At 47.5% G+C, this 20,042-nt stretch overlaps 1 protein-coding gene across 5 annotated transcripts in view; it reads right to left on the minus strand.

Moving 5' to 3' along the window:
• Positions 1 to 11: 11 nt before the first annotated feature.
• Positions 12 to 20,042, minus strand: part of BICRA (BRD4 interacting chromatin remodeling complex associated protein) — a 45,536-nt gene continuing 25,505 nt past the window's right edge. For 3 of the 5 annotated variants that reach the window (XM_072123794.1, XM_072123793.1, XM_072123792.1), the window contains 14 exons: positions 15,265 to 15,310; positions 14,419 to 14,461; positions 13,601 to 13,666; positions 10,862 to 12,769; positions 9,996 to 10,304; positions 6,989 to 7,657; positions 6,407 to 6,695; positions 6,186 to 6,295; positions 5,392 to 5,517; positions 4,480 to 4,541; positions 3,703 to 3,851; positions 3,488 to 3,582; positions 2,853 to 2,955; positions 12 to 2,282 (listed from right to left, as the gene is read on the minus strand). In XM_072123794.1, the coding sequence (XP_071979895.1) occupies positions 1,093 to 2,282; positions 2,853 to 2,955; positions 3,488 to 3,582; positions 3,703 to 3,851; positions 4,480 to 4,541; positions 5,392 to 5,517; positions 6,186 to 6,295; positions 6,407 to 6,695; positions 6,989 to 7,657; positions 9,996 to 10,304; positions 10,862 to 12,769; positions 13,601 to 13,666; positions 14,419 to 14,461; positions 15,265 to 15,305 (5,160 nt within the window). In that variant the 5' untranslated portion in view covers positions 15,306 to 15,310 and the 3' untranslated portion in view covers positions 12 to 1,092. Of the gene's footprint in view, positions 2,283 to 2,852; positions 2,956 to 3,487; positions 3,583 to 3,702; positions 3,852 to 4,479; positions 4,542 to 5,391; positions 5,518 to 6,185; positions 6,296 to 6,406; positions 6,696 to 6,988; positions 7,658 to 9,995; positions 10,305 to 10,861; positions 12,770 to 13,600; positions 13,667 to 14,418; positions 14,462 to 15,264; positions 15,311 to 18,472; positions 18,703 to 20,042 lie in introns of those variants that run through there. The other 2 variants (XM_072123795.1, XM_072123796.1) reach the window with 2 other exon arrangements.

The following is a 20,042-nucleotide window of genomic DNA, read 5'->3' on the forward strand; positions in this document are numbered from 1 at the left end:
GTACAATGTGCCAATTCAGATACATCGAGTCCACTCCCAGCTTTGAGAAGGACATAAAATCTGCACAATTCTTGTGCTAATTTTGGGTACAATCTGATAACACTGTTGACTATACGCCATATCCAAAAAACGGATATGAGCACCCACCATATCCATATTTAAACCCCGCCTCTATAAATAGGCCCAACCCTCCATTAACCACCATTGACGCTACCGGACTTTTGATCCTCCTGACCAATTTTTGCACATACGAAAGGGACTCTAACATCCCAATCCAAAGCAGACGTACAAGCCCAACTCTGACTGATAGGAGCAGGTTACCCGATCCGAGACGAATATGAGCACCCCCCCCTCTCTCCAATGTTGGTGCGTCCCAAAACAACAACAAAAAAAAAAGTGAATATTCCATATTTAGTCGTCCATGTGCACTGTGCATTCATTTGCCATTTTCCCCAGAAAGGAAAATAATAATAAAATAAAAAAAAATACAACACAGAACATAAAAAAAAAAAAAAATAAATCCCCTGACTTGATGCTTGAATAACTTAAAGAAATATCATTACAATAATTTTAATACGCTTTGTTTTGAAGCCAGTCCCGTCTCTAGTCCCTTCAGTCTCCTCATTAAAAGGTTGAAAGTTTTATTTAATTTTTTTTTTTTTTTCCTTTTTATTGATAGTTCAAGTTTGAGATGAGAAAAGAGATGGGAAGGAGGTAAATAGGGAAAAAAAAAAACGACAAAAAAATAAAAAGTTTTGAAGGCAACAGATCACCGGTTGTACGCGTCCTTTTATCTGCAGCGGCTGGGGGGGGGGGGGATATACAGTCACCTCGCTCGGAGACGTCACTACAATACAATGCTTTTCTGATGGGGGGGCGAGGCACAATCTCTCCACGGATCCTTTCGCCGCACGGTGCGGACGAATGGAGAAAAAAAAATTGAGGCTTAATTCGAAAAATGTGCGCCACCCCCCCTGCCCGTCCCCGGGTCCTGCAGCATCTGGCGTCATGTCCATGTCATGAACATCTGTCTCCCCAGTCGATTTATTGATTTACTTCTGGCGGCTCGCTTATTAGTTTTCCTTCCACCTGTTATCTGTTTAACGTCCTGGTCCCCAGGCCGCCATTGTGGTTGGGGGTGAGGTACGAGTCTGTGCGGTGGACCGGAGAGGAAAAGGGTGAGGAAGAAGAGGAGTGGTGGTACGAGGCCTGCACCGAGGAGCGCAGGAGGGTGGCGGAGCCTCCGCCGCTCTGGGGCTGCTGCAGGTTTAGGATGCTATCGATGGCGCTCTGCAGGTGCTCATTCAGAGTGTCATCCTGGGGGCTGTCGCTGGAGAAGCTGGCGTTGTCCACATCGAACTGCTCCGACTTGAGCCGCTTGGCAGAGGGGAGCGGCATCTCCCAGCTCAGGTCGCTCTCGTTCTCCATGGGCTCAGACTTGATGATCCGTCTATAGAAACCCGGATCTTCTTCCTTGACTTCTCTCCTCATGCTCACAGTTGTCTCTTCGTTCTTATTGGCCTTGTTGTCCCCTCTGCTGAAGAAGACCATCTTGGAGCCTTCCTCTTTCTTCACCTTGTCGAGCTCAGAGATCCCTTGCGTCTTATGGGAGGTTATTACGCTCCGTGAACCGTCCTCCTGCTTTACCAGTGGCGCAGAGACTGGCAACTGCACCGGATTTTCCACCTTTGTTGGTTTGCCCATCACATAGGCGTCTACATTCTCCCGATACGTTTTGCGGAGAGGCAGCCGGCAGTATGTCGCCAGAGGTTTCTTCTCGGCAGGCGATGAGTGGTCTAAAGTGCCGTTCATCTGTCCTGTGGGGGTGGTGGTGGTAGTGGCTGGCGTTGGGTTCACGGTAGTTTTGATAACGGTGCTGGCAGGAGTTGTCGGAGGAGCCGGCGGCTGCGGGGGTGGGGGAGGGTTTTGGTGCACAGGATCCAAGGCTGTATTGTGGATAACTTTGCTTAGCCCGGCCTCCTGCTTGATCTTTAGTTTCAGCCCGATGCGACTACGGGCCTCGTAGGTTTTGATTGGAGGTTTGCTGCGAGAAGGGAGTGCATCATCATCGGTGTCGAGGGAGGGCGAGGCTTTGGCCCAAGTCACGGAGGGAGACCCACCACTGTGCTTGATCACCAATTTGGTAGGGTGTATGGGCGTGGAGGTCTGGACTGCAGTTGGTTTCAGGATCTCTGGAGTTGGGGCAGGACACGGGGAAGAAGAGACGGACGCTGCAGAGGGGACTACAGTCTGAGACCGCGATGAGGACGATACATATTCATCTGAAAGAGATGTTTTTACAAAAATTACATTGCATTCATAGAAAGTTTGATGTTAAAAAACACAACACTAAATGCTCCTACAATCTAGCATAGGGGATGACTGCTGCGATCCCCACCAGTCACAAGATCGGGATACCCAGCAATCCGCAGAGCAGTGTTCCCGTTTTCACCATTGGAAGAGTATGCATCCCGATGCTCCAAATAATACTATGGGTACCTCGAAAATTGCTGAGAACAGCGCTCTGGTATCCCCAGCGCTCACACCAATTGTGAATAGAAGTGTCAGAGACACGAGAGCGCTGTACCCTACAATTTCCTTACTAGTGAATGGAGCAGCTAGACATGAGCTCGGACTGCCACTCCACATTAATAAAGGCAGGACTCCCCTTTTCCGGGTTGCTAGGGGTCCTTGCAGCCGGACCCTCACCAATCCAGCTTGTTATCCCCTTTTTTGGAGTACAGAATCAGTGTCAGTGTCCGGCCCATTGACTGTAACACTCCCCTCATCATCTAGATCTGTACCAGGGGATTCTCACAGTTTCGATCACAGTTATTTTATCAGTCAGGTACCTGGTCTTTCTTTTGCCAACTGCCGGTCCGTGGACAAGGCCACCTTCTCCTCTTGGATAAACATTCTGTCAATCATTACCATCTCTGCGGAAGGACTCACTCTCTGCAGAAGGAAGAGCACAGACGTCAGAGGAAACCTGCAGCCCAGACGCTGAATACATCACTGCCTGGCACAATAGTTACTTGGCTGCTGAGCTTGATGTGTCCATCATATACAGAATTATAATCCAGATAACACAATGAAATCATGCGTCTGCTTAATAGCTGCATTCCAGGAGTTAAGTGCTCATTGATCTGTATACACGCCGCTCACTTTAAGAGCTAAGTACACAGAAATCAATGTACACGATCCCTCCCGTACAGCGAGCTGCATAATGTAGCCTGCGTCTAGCAAAACCAACGCTGCCCATAAAGTGCCAGATCTCCGTGCCAGCGGCTCGAGAGGAGTAAATGGCAGATTTGTGGAGTACATGAGTCTAGACTACATCACTTCGATCCAAGCGAGTGATTTTCACTAAAAGCCTCTCTTCATAACTGGGATCATAATGGTCAGAAATGAAGAGCAAGAAAAACGCCAGATATTGATTAACACTGGACGAGCTGGAAAATAACCGTACGGAAGAGGGAAGTCTCACCTTAGACTCCTCCAAGAGGAGCAAGCGATACTTGTTCAGCATGGCCTGCGTGCGCTTCAGAAGCTGAGTCGACACAGTCTCAAACTCGTCGTCCACTGCGAGGACATAAGAAGAAACGTTGTACATGAGGGGTAGTCACATAGGAGAATAGCTAGGACCCCGCTCATGCTATAGTTACAGGGGGTGTAAGGCCGGGCTGAGCGAGACAATCTTACCCTTCTTTAGATCGTGTTCGGCGGGCAGCAGACCCTGGTACACGTGGTAAGGAAGAAGTCTGTGAAGGGTATCTTCAAATGAATGAAAGGAGGATTTATAATCCGGGTGTAGAACGGAGCCCTGGTGTTTGTGTAACTGCTCCAAGAAGCTGAGGAAAAAAAGACATTAAAAAAATATATTATTAATCAGCAGAAAGTGGAAAGCACTCATTTTGCATGCAAAATGTAGCCGCGAACAATTGTGAGTCCCGATTACCCCGCCCACACACAGTGATTGTCAGTGAGAGTCCCGATTACCCCGCCCACACACAGTGATTGTCAGTGAGAGTCCCGATTACCCCGCCCACACACAGTGAATGACAGTGAGAGTCCTGATTACCCCGCCCACACACAGTGAATGACAGTGAGAGTCCTGATTACCCCGCCCACACACAGTGAGAGTCCTGATTACTCCGCCTACACAATGATTGACAGTGAGAGTCCTGATTACCTCGCCCAAACCCAGTGATTGACAGTGAGAGTCCTGATTACCCCGCCCACACGCAGTGATTGACAATGAGAGTCCTGATTACCCCGCCCACACGCAGTGATTGACAATGAGAGTCCTGATTACCCCGCCCACACGCAGTGATTGACAGTGAGAGTCCTGATTACCCCGCCCACAAACAGTGAATGACAGTGAGAGTCCTGATCACTCCTCCCACACAGTGATTGACAGTGAGAGTCCTGATTACTCTGCATTACTCTATCTACACTTTGTGCCATGTATAGACTCACCAGGCTTCCTTGCTTGGCTGTAGTGTTTGAAGTTTCTTCAGGGCTCCAAATTTATTTTCAAACTAAAAGAGAAAATGTGCATTAATAAAAGAGAAAATGTCATTACAAGCCAACTGAACGGAAGCACCTGTCCTTTGCCATTCAAGTCTCCCTGGCACTGCCATCCTGCCCATAGGCCACAACTCTGCCTACACCTCCCTGTATACGCACTACACCTCTGCAGATTTTCTTCCCAGTGGAGGTGGAGTGTGTTTCAATGGAGTCGGTGGTCATTTGGAGAACCAGAGAAGCCTTAACAGTCCATACTACTACAGTATGCCCATAATTTTATTTATACAGTGGTCTCCAGATACACTGCTCCAAATCCGCTGCTTTAACAGAGATTGAAAACATGACATGTAAGTTCCCAGCAGGCACCACTAGAGGGAGCATGGAAGATTTGTGCATGTTATTTATATACTGACCTCAATGATAACCTGAATGATAACCTGACTCGCCCCCTAGTGGCAGCTAATCAGCCTGTGTATTACATTTCAGTCTATGAAGTTGTGTACCAGACGAAGTGAGAGCTGACCAAATAACAGAACTATAATTTGGTTCCTCTGCACAGAATTTTGCACTTCGGAAATATAGGGGCTTATTTACTAAGAGTCCCCCGGCCGCATTTCCGTTGGGTTTTCAGACTTTTCGGGGATTGTGTCGCACGCGATTGCATTTTTGGCTTTCATGCGACAGAAGCCGGACAATCCGACTGATTCGGACAAACAGCAGGATTCAACTTAAAAATTGTGTCACAAGACACAGCGGGAGGAAGATGCAATGCATTCCAGTCGGACATTCCGGATCAGGGAACGCACCAGGGACGGGTAAGTAAATGTGACCCATAGGGTTTAAAATGTGTGTAGCCCTCACCTGTGACTGAGACTGGACCTGGGAGGTGGGGACAAGCTGCTGGATCCCCTTTCCCACCACTTGGATCTGCAAGGAGCCTTTCCCTAGACTGATACTAGGCACAGAGCTGATGACACCGGTTTTACCCTGTAAAAAAAAGAAGAGGAAAGTCTCTGATTACACGATCGAAGAAAACCAAGAATCTTCAAATTCAGATTTTTTTTTTATACATTTTGAAATCTATTGAACGGGAAACTTATCATGTATATCACATGGGGCACAGGCACAAGTTCTCTTTCATTACTAAATATGGATTCTTTAACAAATGCATATAGTGACATGGAGAGAATTAAAGGGACCTATCCAAATGTAAGGGTGGAAGAGATCAACAGCTGGACCCTCCAGTGATCACAAGAATTGTATGTGTGTGGGGATGAGAGGAGTCATATATGCACTAAAGGGGCCCATACCCGACCTACTCTCCACTCACTATTATGGGATGTGCAGGACATCACTCCTCCGCACTTTTACTTATCATTTTAGGCAGATGTTGTACAAGTTTTGCCCAGTGTGTCAGGCTCCTATATCCTAGTATGATTCTGTTCTCATCCTGCCACTAGGAGGCACAAGTGTGCGTAATAATTCTTCTTCACCGCACCATGACCGGGTGCCACAGACCTCTATGGGGGCACCCTTATGTGGCCACAAATTTTGTTGGCAGATCACAGCCCCCATAACGGCCATGTGCATGGGGTCCTACAGCCTATGAGTAATTGTAAACTTTCTTGCAGTGGCCAGTATATCAGACAACTTACCGGTGTCTGTACAGGAATAGCACTGACAGGTTTCCCTTGCACCCCAGGGGTTTTCACTGCAGCGATGGGGTAAACATTGGAGTCTTGGCTTCCAAGAGCAGCGGAGGAGCCTGTAAATCAGGGAGACAATGTATGAAGCAGCAGAGGGATGGTAGCAGAGCAAACACAGAGATCTTAAAAACTGTTGGAAATTTAGGAAACCCTCCCGCCCGTACACTCACCAGAAGTCTTCACCAATACGGACGCCTGCTGCTGCTGTTGGATTAGTGTTGAGAGTTGTGCTGCCTGGGGGACACTCGCGCCCTGCACCTTCGCCATATCGCTGTGCACTATTTGGGTGGACTGGACCAGTACTTGTCCAGGGGAGTGCCCGTGCAGGGGGGCCTGAGCCTGCCCCTGATTGCCAATCAATACTGAAGATGTCGGACCGGTGAACTGAGTGCCAATCGCTGGGGATGTCTGCAACGTGCCTGGTTGTTGCTGGGTGGGCAACATCAAGCCCTGCTGCATCTGCAAGACAAGAAAGGATATAGTATATATAACATAAGGGGGATTATCCCTATAAATGAGGGTCGACAATACTTTCCGAAGAAGCTGTGCTATAACAGTGTCACTCCACAACCCATGCATGCATAGAGAATATATATATTATGCCACTCGGTTATTCCTCCTGGAAATGTATCCATATTAGGGATGCTACTCTAGAATACATGGATGCACCCAATGACCGAGAATTGAAGAGCGAAGAATAAGGGGGGGGGGCAAATTATAATTTTTTTTTCTGAAAGCGAGTCTTCTCTCACCTGTTGGTATCTCTCCAGAAGCTGTTTCTGCTGGGGCAGAGTACTGGATAAGGTCAAAGCCTGGAACTGGCTGGGGGTCATCTGGAAGGTACGCTGCTGTTCCGGAGTTAGGTGAATAGGTTGGCCCTGGGCTTTAATAGGGGTCTGCGTCTGGAACTGCACTGGGAACGTATGTGTTTGGGATTCTGAAGTAGGTGGGGTGGCCTGCAGGGAAGCAGGGACCCCTGCTCGGAGCTCAGGCTGCGTACTGCCCAGCTGTACCTGGAGCTGAACATGCTGCTGAGGGGACGACAGGGTTTGGGGGATATCGGTGGCCATCGGCTGGTGAGAAGGAAAAGGCGTCTGTACCTGAGGCTGAGAAGGAGGACGCAGAGGATGCTGGGAAGAACCGTGAGGAGAAGAGGAGATTTGGTTCTGGATGACAAAAAGGTTTTGCATCTGAGGAGTACACGAACGGGAGAGGGGCTCAGAAGGAGGACGAGGGAGACTCTGAGGCTGAGACGGAGGCCTTGAGTGGGGACGAGATGGAGGCCGGGAAGGTGGGCGCGACTGGTGGGGGGACTGCATCTGCGAATGGTGGGTGGCAGAGGCCTGGAGCTGTGGGCTGGGAGGGTGAGGTAGTGTATGGGAAGGCGAGGCTCCGGGAAGCTTCTGTTGTCCGGCTGGAATCTATAAAAGAAAGAAAAGAAGAATATTACACCATGGCAAACGCGGATATAGTGCAGGAATACACATATACTTTCATGCCCATAGGTATATCAGTCACACCTATGTACCCATATGTCTAAGAACCAATCATGCGGACACAGACTACCCTAAAAGGCTACATCCACCTAAAATCCTAATTGACAAATTTTGTAGCTCCTTTGTGTCTCAATGGATAACAAACATCAAGTCTGCGGCATTGCATTACACAGAATTATTTTGTCTGTCAGATACTTCCCCCCCCCCCCATTTGTCCTTTACGTCTTGGTAATAAAGGACGGATGAAAGGGAAAAGGACCACAGGATCAGACTACAGAGTGTGTTGTCTGTTACCATAGAAACATATAGCCTTGAAGAGGACAAAGAATAATGGACGATTGCTTCATTATGCCTTTGACTTGCATTTGAGAGAACAATTTAAAAAAAAAAAAATTGCTCGTAAAAGGTGGACATGAACTTTATAGGTTTATTAATGGGAACGTCCACCTTCTAAGGGGAATTACACTATTCATACAAAGGCAATTAGGATTGTCATTTTAAGTCGCATTTCTAAAATTGGCTGATAATAAAAAGAGCTTGCAAGCCCAAATATGGCTAAAGTGCACGATTTACTATAACGACTATATGGTGAACCTATAACTAGATCTTACACCTATATAAAGTGCAGTATCTAACATACTCCAAGCAGATCACAACACACAAGACACAGGACAAGGACGGTAAGGCAGAGTGTGCAAGGACAGAGGAGGAGGGAGGGGGAATTAACCAGAGAACAGCAGCAGCATTTAGGGGGGGGAAGAAATTAGTAACAGTACGAAAAAAATCATGTGCAAGCAGGAGCCAACAGAAGAGGAGCAAGAAAGACCCCAAAGGCCGGGGAAGGGTCCACTGCGCAAGTGCCTCCCTACGCGCTTCATTCGCCTCATTGCAATGATTGCTGACTTTCCACCAGCAGGAAGTGACAGAAAAACGTGGCACCACCACCAATGGACTGAGTGACAACAAATATGGCTTCCATTAGAGCTATGACGCTCCCTGTATGGTAACAACTAGACCACCGGCTAGGGTAGTATCTGTGGGTTTCCCCCTTTCATCTTTACATAATATTAAGGGGTCTCCTGAAACAAATGTGTAACGAGACGCATGGTGTCACAGTCCCTCATCACTTATTATATGTGGTCACTATATTTTACCTTAGGTTTGAGGTATAATGGTAAAGGACTATGTCATATAAATTCTGAGGCGTTTTCCCGCTCTTTTTCTCCCTCAGTTAGTGATATGCCATGGACAGCTGTGATTGGTTGATGAGCAGGTCAAATGGAAAGGCTGTTTCTGGGTTAACTTCTGTAGGAGCTCAGCTGATTGGTCTAGTTGTCCGAGGAGTCAAGCAGCTTAGCTGAGAGACATCCCGCCCTGGCCCAACTCTACATTAAAGGGATTGTCCACTTTCAGCAAATATTTGATATGGTTTGTGTAAGAAAAAGTTATAAAATTTTTCGAATATCCTTTCTGTATCAATTCCTCATGGTTTTCTAGATCTCTGCTTGCTGCCCTGCTATAGAAAGCTTCTATCTTTACTTTCAGTGGACATAAATCTGTCTATGGTCCTGTGATGGACATGCAGGTGCCATTATGCTCCTATTTTCTGTGACAATAACGGCCTGTGAACGTGCGTGTGGCCATGGACAGATTTCTATTCACTGGAAGTAAACATAAAAGCTTTCTATAGAATGACAGCAAGCAGAGGTCTAGAAAACCATGAGGAAATTGGATAACTTTTCCTTACACAAACCAGATCATTGCCTTTTTGAGGAATTGTCGCAATGTTTTGTTAGTGGGTATGGTGGGGGGTTTACCTTACAGAGAAGATGCAGATAGAACTTCATATGTCTTGAAGGATATTTTAATTAATTACAGTATTTATCACTTTATTGATTATCTTGATAAAGCAGGGCATGGCGGCCATATTTTACCACAGCTTTGGATTGTTTATTTGTTGGTAAGTGATGTATTTGGCACAAAGGGGACTTGTGACACCATGACACATACAATACTGAATAAATAAGAGATGAACTGTCTCGCCGAGGCAATCAGCAATCATTGTACAACTGCAACCTCCATGATAGCCGGTCACAATCGTCTGGACCAGAGTCATCGTCCAACTGTGGTACCGCATGGAGTCGCGCAGTAAAGTGAAGTGAAAGGAAATTTGCCACCACAGGTTACGGGAAAGAAAATTAGAAGGGAAGCCAGAAGTAGGATTAAGGTGAAAGCAGACTGAATTGGGGGGGGTAGTGGCTACCTGGCAGGTCATAGCCTGCTGAGACTGGCTGGAAGGGAAATGAGGTAAGTGTCCTTTGGATTCCGGTGTTGTGGCATGGTTCTGGGTCAAGTCACGGTTGGGTTGGGCTGTGGAGCCGGCACTGCTGCTCACTATGACGGAGGCGGGCACGCTACTGCTGCTGGAGATACTGCTGCTCATAGTGCTGCCAGAGACGGCTATGCTGTAGATTGGCATAGGGAGCTGTGGGGCTGCAGAGGTTTGCACCACGCTGCTTTCCTGCTGTGCTTTCAACGTCACTTCATAAAATTGCTGCTGTTGCTGTTCCTTCTGCAATGGCCAACATTGGCAACCGTCTGTTAAACACGCACTCACACAAAACGGCATTTTAATCATGTTTTATGACAACTCGAGGCAGTACCCTCCTCTACAGATGTGTCTATTACCAGTTAGACCGTATACAAAATGATTACATTGCATGTCGCATTCTGATTCAGCCACTAGAGGGCAGAGATAAACTCCGGGACAAATCAGAATTTAGGCCCGAACAAAACTTTTGTGCGTCTTTCCACTATCCAGCCCATGGATACGGCCCAGATCAGCTCTGCAGAGGTGTCTACTGAGCGGTTGTGGGTCATATCCAAGAGTCGTGAACATTTGCCAATATCTAGATGATACCAAAAAGCTAAAGCACACAAAAAAAAGAAAGAAGAAACAATGTATTAATAGTATAAGCAGCATTAGAGCATGCACAGCCCAACAAATGAGCATTAAGAGATGCTGGAGGATCCTAGCTCTGACTACGACTACACAGATCTCATCTTAAGAGTAATGCTTAGCTGTCCTAGTTTTTGCTTGCGTGAAATTAATAGGAGACCAAAGCTCACCTGCTGGAGGAACATCTGCATGGAATCGGCACTGATGATATTTCCCGGTGCGCCTTGGCCAAGGATGATTTTATCGGGGCTGGGGTCAAGACTGGGACTGGGCATCGCCTGTTGAGGAGGTGCTAAAGGCTGTGGCTGTTGTACATTCAACTGGAGCTGGGCTTGTCCTTGTGATGGCTGCTGTGTCGTTTGGACGGTCAATATGGAGGTCTGCTCCGCGCTGGGTAGAAGGTTAGCACCTTGTTGCACTATACCCGGGCTCTGGCTGCTTCCCGTAGAGGCTTGCTGAATGCTTACTGCTTGACCAAGGCCCTCAGGTGTATTGAACATGGCCACCTGATTAGGCAAAGTTACTCCTTGGATAACCGTTTGCCCGGCTTGGTTAAGTGACGTCGTTACTGCAGGCTGACTCTGGGTGCTCAGACTACTAGCCAGGGACACCGGCATCTGGAACAATGTAGGTTGGCCAACCTGTCCCGCCTGCAGTTGAATGGGTCCAGACAGTATGTGAGCTGTGCCGTGTGCATTCTGAGACGTGAGGACCTGCCCCAAGTTCAGCTGGCCAGCAAGGTTCTGATTGGTAAGCAGGGCCTGATTGAGAATCTGACCTCCTGGACCTTGGCTGGCAATGATGTGGGCTTGTCCACTAGGGTGGGAAGCAGTTAAGATCTGGCCACCCATGTTGGCCTGCAGTGCAGAGAGTTGTTGGACGGTTGAGGCTCCCGGCAAGAGGAACTGGTTTTGACCCTGCAACATGGCCTGGGCATGCTGAGCGGGGATAACTATGCTGCTACCTTGGTTCAGCAGCTGGACACTCATGGGTTTGCCCAGAGCTTGCTGCTGTGGGGGAGGCTGCTTAAACACATTGGCAGGAAGGCCCTGGGGAAAGCTGGAAAGGACGACGTTTTGACCGGGTTTGCCAGCCATGAATGTCAGATTTTGCTGCGCTTTCTGCTGCTGCTGCAGTGAGGCATCCCCTTGAATGGTGAGTGTAGTATTGTTTGGGGGAAACGGTTTCGGTGAAATTTGGAACAGCTTCTGTTGGAGAACACCAGCCGGTTTGGGCTGAATTGGCGTTGGAGTCCGTTGTATTATAACAGGGCTGTTCAGACTGGAAGTAACGGTAAGGGACTGAGTGCACTGCGCTGCGGACACACCGCCGAACATGGAATTACCATTCAGTGTGGTGGCTACTGTGGGAATTTTGTTCTGCAAGACCAACCCAGCATTCTGTGGAGACACCCCACTTGATGTTAACGTGACCTGCTGCTGCTCTTGGGTGGTGCCTGCCAGGTAGCTACCCACTGGTAGATTGGCCACCTGTGTTGGCTGTACTGGCTTGGCAATGATCTGTTGTGCGGACTGGTTGATGGCCATCACTTGTTGTCCCACCACTTGTATTTGTCCGATGCCCAATGCTCCCCCAGGGCTGCCATTGGGCAGCCCCGGGAGGTTGGAAATGGGCTGAATTGTAACATTACCCAGGCCAACTTGTTGGATAAATGGTTGGACACTGATTGCCTTGTTGACCACATCTGCCCCTACAGACTGCTGCACCAGCGCTTGGTGTGTCAGCACTGCCGGCTGCTGAAGTCCAATAAGGTCTGCACCACCAGAAAATATCTGAGGAGTACCATCTGGAGCGGCCGGCACCACTGGTTGCAATGTAGGCAGTTGAAAAGAGCCCAAGTCCAGTTCTGCCTCAGCTTCGAGAGTCTGTTCTGTAATATTGGCCTCCTGCAAACTCTGCTGAAGGATGTCACATGGCTGGTCGGAATTGGCGAGGCCTGCGCCGGCCCCTGATGGGGACCCAAGGATGTCATCTGGCAAAAAGTCCAAATCTACACCACCAGCTGGGGGGTTCGGTTCTGCAGTTAAATGGTTCCCTGGAGGTTCTTGAACATGAAGCTGAAATAATTAAAAAAAACATGAGAACCCGACAAGAGGAACAATGATAATAAAGATAAAATAAAGTTAAATAAGACAAGATATGGAGCGTGTAGAGAAAACTAAGGAAAGAATAATCTCCCATCACCAGGTCATTCTAAAATTAATATATAAGACAGAGGCAAAAACAATACGATGTGCATGTGGAAGGGAGATGTTTAAACCCCTACTAGTATGTGGGAACTGTGCCGGGGATTACCTACTCGTACTGGTAGACCAGTCGCGCACTTTTTGGGAAGTCTATACAGGGGTGCGCTCACCTACAGATGGCTTAGAGAAGAGTAGGTTTTTTTTTAAAAGAATCCCTATCCCTTTACCATCCACTAAACAATTATTCGAAACTACTTGTGTGAGAAGCATCCCCTTAGACCGGTGGCACACGTGGCGTTTGAACCCGTTTTTGGGCCGTTTTTAAGCATTTAGGCGTTTTTGACAGTTTTTTTTTCCAATTATCTTATTGAGGATAATTAGAAAACAGATAAAAACGGTCAAAACCCGTATGCGTTTCCAAAAAAATGCATGCGTTTTTTAACGGACTGCTTAAAAATGGCCCAAAAACGGGTTCAAAACGCCACGTGTGCCGCCGGCCTAAGGGGAAGCTTCTCACACAAGTATTTTCGAATAATTGTTTAGTGGATGGTAAAGGGATAGGGATTCTTTTAAAAAAAAACCTACTCTTCTCTAAGCCATCTGTAGGTGAGCGCACCCCTGTATAGACTTTCCGAAAAGTGGGCGACTGGTTTACCAAAAAGTGATGAGTACGAATAGATAAAAGTAAGATAAAGCCATTACCCCAGTGCCCACAAAGAAGGCACTTGCTGCATCTCCCGTGTTATCCAGCAGATCATCTCCATCAATCTGCAGAAACGAAGAGAGAAATAGATATATGTATTAGTGACAATCACAGGGATTATTCCACCAGAAGCATTTATCTATATCTGACAATCTGCTGATGTGGCACAACATAATAATACAGGAGGGTTCCCCTGAAGTCCCATACCTCCGGCCAATGTGCATGCAGGGCTTAAAGGACATCTACCACCAGGATGAAGGATTGTAAACCAAGCACACTGACATGCTGGTGTGTGCCCCCTCTGGTAGGATCTGCTCTTCTTTTAGCTTCTTATGCCCTGGTTCTAACAAAAATAGGCTTTTAAAATTATGCACATGAGACTGAGGGGCTTCAGGCTCAATAGGCGTTAACGGAGGCTGGAGTTCCTCGGGCCCATTTGCATAATTTTTAAAGTCTTTTTTCTTAAAAACAAAGGCATAAAAAGATAAAAGAAGAGCAGATCCTCCAGGGGGCACACACCATTATGTCAGTGTGCTTGGTTTACAGTCCTTCATCCTGGTGGTAGATTTCCTTTAAAGGTGACCAACTAATGTATACAGGGAGCTGCAGGAGGTAGAGTTCCTTTATATGGTCCCAATGTGTAAAAAAAACACACAATGCAGTCTTGCATTCCCCAAACTACTGCAGCAATGGCCGCATGTAGAAAGATGCATTGAATGCAGCGAATCTCTAATATCATCCTTCTTGTATGAATATATGTTTCTTTCTCTATCAGACTCTTGCGTTTCAATCATTACATCCCTCGGTGTGCACTCACCTTATCTGATCCATGTAAAAAGTCATTCAGAGCTTGGGGGTCACTGGAAAGAGCAGAAACCACAGATTAATATCAAAAAGAGCCAAGACGTGATGAGACGTGATGCAGGCGGCCGAGCTGCAGCAGCTTCTGTCTATAATCACCAGGTGCTTTAACTTTTACCATCTCGGTTCACGCATTTACAGCCAATTCACAAGGTCTGTAATTCATGGACCATATATAGGGTCCGGTTTCAAAGAATCCAAAAAGACACAATGGGGCAGATTTACTTACCCGGTCCATTCGCGATCCAGCGGAGCGTTCTCTGCGGTGGATTCGGGTCTTCCGGCGATTCACTAAGGTAGTTCCTCCGCCGTCCACCAGGTGTCGCTGCTGCGCTGAAGTCCGCCGAGGTCCAACGGAGTTCACGATCCTATTCCTGGTGAAGGTAAGCGCGTGTCCAGCGACCGATTGCGTGCGCCAAAAACCCAGGGCAATTCAAGGGAAATCGGCGCAAATCGGATATATTCGGGTAACACGTCGGGAAAACGTGAATCGGGCCCTTAATAAATGACCCCCAATATATCCAGCATCCAGGCGTGAAATACTTGGGCTTTCAAGTGGCATGAACAGGAGGTGAGCTGAAATCAAAAAAGTCCCTGCTGCGAAGTGTCATCATACAATAGCACCCACTACACAAAAACCAAGCTCTACTCGAGACACATCTCCATAGGATGCCGAAGAGACCAATGGAGCCTATTCCACCCACAGACATAAGAATTCATTTACTTTCACTGGGAACTAAGGAATCACCACAAAAGGATCACGAGGTCTTCCAAAACCTGCCGCCCATAGACAACTACTCACCAAATTACATCTAGCAAACACCGGCCATCTTCATCGTCCATGTCAACTGCAAAGAGAGAGAAAAGCAGGTAAGCACACGGAGGCTACAAAGGTCCAAGACGTCACACAGGGTAGATGCCCCATTACTTTGTTGTAAACATCACACACATTTTGGAAGCAATTAACGAATTATGAGGTTTGGCACAAAAGTGCAAAAAATATAAGAAAACATTGTGTATTTTTTGTGATACTGGATCAGCCACAACTTTTAATATAAAGACATAATATGAATATTTCTGGGTAATAGTACAAATTCCCATAGCTCATAATAGCCACATACAATTATTCTGGAGTAAAGGGCCATTTTCTATAGCAGTCATTAAAAAAGAGTCACAAACACAAGCACACAACGACCTAAATCCTCCCTGCATAGGCCACAAGCAAACACCTGGCATACAATGGGTGCATGAAAGCCAGTTATCATTGTATGGTACGTATGATGAGGTTTAAGTGGTTTCGTATTTAATCATTTGTAAAATTCACTCTTTTGTCAAATCCCTCTCCGTATCTCTGATTCGGTAGCTCACAGAACCACAATCCTCATGCAATCTGAAAGATGAGATTCTTATCTTTACTACGACACCAAAATCACAGTTGTGGGTTCTATAGAAACCAAAGATAGAGGCGTCTGAATTGAAACTCTCCCTGTAGCCTTGAAAAATGACCTTTTCTATAGGTCGAGGGGGGATGGTAGCTTAATGTTGTGAAATCTGATGACAGGTTTCCTTTAAGCAGAGCCGGCATTGTTGGAATAGGAGATATTGCAGAGAAAACTATATTCCTTAACCAAAACTCAGCCATTTTTCGTAGACCTATTCAGTTCAATTGAGCTGTAAAGACAGGCCCGAGTGCCCAATCCATGACACACAGAGCATATCCCATCATTCCATAGATGGCTGTCAGCAGGCATAAGCCATGGTCGATGCTTTATATCTACATCGCCTGTGCAGACCCGTGGGCGTCCATTATCCAGATCGCCATGATTGCTTCTCCGGCGACATGTAAATGGTTATCACGAGGGAATCCCCCATGAAGAGAAACAGTAGCGGCAATTTTACAGCCTTCCGTGGTATGTGCCACTGTATGTAAATACAAGGCTCGTCCTCCTCGCCTCCGTGAATGATGGGCACAGCTTGGGGCTCACATCCCCATTCATAGAGTAAATGGCAGCCCGCCGATATGAAGTGCCAGCGCTGCCATAAGCTCCTCATGTAGGGCCTGTCTTATTACAGATTGATCCTCACTTCTGCCCGGGCACTCGGCAGACAGCCGCTGGTGACATCAGGAGGCGCAGGCCAATTAATGGCCGGGGGCTGCAAGGTGAGAGGTGACTTTGTACTGGAAGATGAGAGATTTGGCCGATGGCCACGGCTGGACAGTGGCCAAGGAGGTTTCGGTTACAAGCCCGGAAGAGAGAGTTTTGTGCTGTGCAATGTGCGCTACAGCTGTACTCCAGCACGGCAAACAAAGGAGAGACCGGCAGGAGTCAGAGCGCGGCCTGTCAGCCAGGACAATGCTCGGCATTATACACAGTGTATACAGAGCACTGCACGCTACAAGCAGCCAGCATGAGCCGGGAGCAGGCTTACATCTATACACTACGAATACCCATAATGTTACTGGCCATTTATCCTGCACCATCACTCGCATCGGTACCGGGTGGGCTCAGTACTCGCATCGGTACCGGGTGGGCTCAGTACTCGCATCGGTACCGGGTGGGCTCAGTACTCGCATCGGTACCGGGTGGGCTCAGTACTCGCATCGGTACCGGGTGGGCTCAGTACTCGCATCGGTACCGGGTGGGCTCAGTACTCGCATCGGTACCGGGTGGGCTCAGTACTCGCATCGGTACCGGGTGGGCTCAGTACTCGCATCGGTACCGGGTGGGCTCAGTACTCGCATCGGTACCGGGTGGGCTCAGTACTCGCATCGGTACCGGGTGGGCTCAGTACTCGCATCGGTACCGGGTGGGCTCAGTACTCGCATCGGTACCGGGTGGGCTCAGTACTCGCATCGGTACCGGGTGGGCTCAGTACTCGCATCGGTACCGGGTGGGCTCAGTACTCGCATCGGTACCGGGTGGGCTCAGTACTCGCAACGGTTATCGGGTGGGCTCAGTACTCGCATCGGTTATCGGGTGGGCTCAGTACTCGCATCGGTACCGGGAGGGCTTCACAATTTTCCTACTTCAATACTAGGGAGGATTTAACCAGCCATTATGTGCAGGAATATATCAGAATACCCAGAGACATCGTACAAATGCAAAGAAGATGCCACAACCACCATGTCAAATTTCAAGGAAGTGTCCAGTCACCGGCTCAAGACTCACGAGCCACTGGCTCGGTGGATTCACATCATTGTCTGCTCTGTTTTCTTTTACTCAGAACTTACGCAGCTCTTGATTGGCTATGTTGCTTAAAACTCAAACCTTCGGGGTTCACCGAAGGTTGAAAAACATGGCTGCTTTCTTTCGAAAACAGCGCCACACCTGACTATGGGTAGTGTGCGATATTACAACTAAGCTCCATTCGTTTCTAGCTGAGCTGCAATACCTGCACTAACCATGATCAGGTGTGGCGCTGTTTTGTGAAAGAAAGCGGCCATGTCTTTCAACCTCGGGAGAACCCCTTTAAAGGATATCCACCATCAAAATCCAGCATGATAAATTAAAGGACATTTACTTACAGACCTGGTAACCCCTCAGAGCTCTTCTGACACTCATTAGCATAATTTTGAAAGCTTATGTAAGAACGAAGATCTATGAGTAAATGCCCCCGATTTAATCATGCTGGATTTTGATGGTAAATTTCCTCTAAGATGAACGACGAACGGATCTGTGGTACGGTTTTTGGTCCAACTATCACCAGTGAGTAATCCATTGTAGTATGTCGGCAATAACGCTTTGTAGGTCATAAGTAATAAAGTGAAGACTGACCCCGGACATCGGCGAGTGTCGCTTTTTTTTATGGACTTGAATCTACAGCCTTCAGGTGGATTCACGAAAAACATGTTCGCTCGCAAGAGTCCATTGAATTTAAAAAACAAAAAACAGGTACGAAAACAACGTACTGAAATAACCTACACTCCCATAGGTAATACAATGACTATATTGTGACGAGGCGCAGCCAATGACAATCTCGTCCCGGTTACATCTGTATAGAAAACGTACATTTTGTGGCAGGCACCTATAGAGTGCACAGCGGAGACCTCATACCACCTCGCTTACACAATCGGACATTTCACAACACAGGCTCCTCGCGGTGGACACAGGCCTGTATCCTGCAGCGTACGGGGAACTGACAGCAGCACCCGGCCCCATGGCACCGAGATAGTTACACAGCCAGAGCCAAGTCTCCGAAACAAACAGAAAACACATTCTCCCCCTCCTCCTCTTTGAAGAACCCAGACACAGATTCCTTCCCCTCATACTGCAGCCGCGCAAGCTGCAAACTATCAAGGAAGAGAAGGGAGGTCCCATAACTTTTGGGAGAGGAGGACGCTTCCTTGCACGTTATATGCAGGAGCCACAGAGTGGTGGGGAGTCATATGCAAAATCCGAGGCGAGCGGAGGATTCCCATCCTCAACCAGTGTGACCAGATGACATAACTGGTGGGGAGGTGGCCCTGGACTGGGAAGGAGGGGGCTGGCTCCGAATAATGAATGGGGCGCTTATCTATATCCAGCCCAGCCAGAACGCTCACCCACGCACTACAGACTGGAACCAGGAATACTAATTCCTGTCAGAGACGTCACATAGGGGAGACCATTGCCAACAAATAAATCTGCCCCTTTTTTTTTACAAATAAATCGCATTTGTGAGAGAAAATCTAAAAGTTATCACCACAAGTGTGAAATACTGGAGGCGCAAAATGGCTGCCCTCAGAGGATCGAGGCCTGTATACTGTCTTACACATGAGATCGGTTTGACAGAAATGTATACTAGCGATGTATACTAGCGAGACAGATACCTCACAGCCATCACCCACAGGCTCAAAGGTTAAGAAAACACCCTGCGTGGTATATACTGCATAGCCTACTTAAAGGGATATTACAGTCACAAAAAATTATCCTCTCTACACAAGATAGAGAGATATCTTGCTGATTGGTGGGAGGTTTCAGTGTTGGGACCCCCACAAAATTGGTCAGTTGTACCCCAAACACATGTCGCTCCATTCTCTATGATACTGAGGTAATTAGGCACGCACTGCACCTGTCTATCTCCGTAAGCGTCATAGAGATGAGGGGGAATGTCCCACCAGCTTCTCTACTCATTTGGGGGTACAACAGAGCCCTGTTTTTTTGTTTTTTTTGGGGGGGGCCCAGACAACGGTGTAGAAAACTTGTTGTGACTGGAAGACGCCTGAATTTAGCAGAATTATGAATATAGCTGTGGAGGCAAGAGGAAAGAAGAAACTATCTCAGATACATGAGATAAGCAACGCTTGAAGATCGGCCCAAATAGGTCAAATTTTGCCTACGTAGAGAAAATAATTTAGTCATAACACTACAGCTCCTGGGCTTATGCGTTTCCATAGTCACAGACCGCAAACAAGCCAAATGTGTAGTCATGTAAATTGTATTCGAGATTAGTAATGTGTTTCTAAACTAAAATCTAAACGCGGAGTGTGAATGTGGCCTCCGCAGCCTTCCTTTAGTGAAATGTTTTACAGCAAATGTTTTGACAGACATATTTAAACCAATATAAATGGCGCCCCAATTCCCATATTAAACATGTCCG

Source organism: Engystomops pustulosus, chromosome 9, assembly GCF_040894005.1.
Source record: "Engystomops pustulosus chromosome 9, aEngPut4.maternal, whole genome shotgun sequence".
NCBI lineage: Eukaryota > Metazoa > Chordata > Amphibia > Anura > Leptodactylidae > Engystomops > Engystomops pustulosus.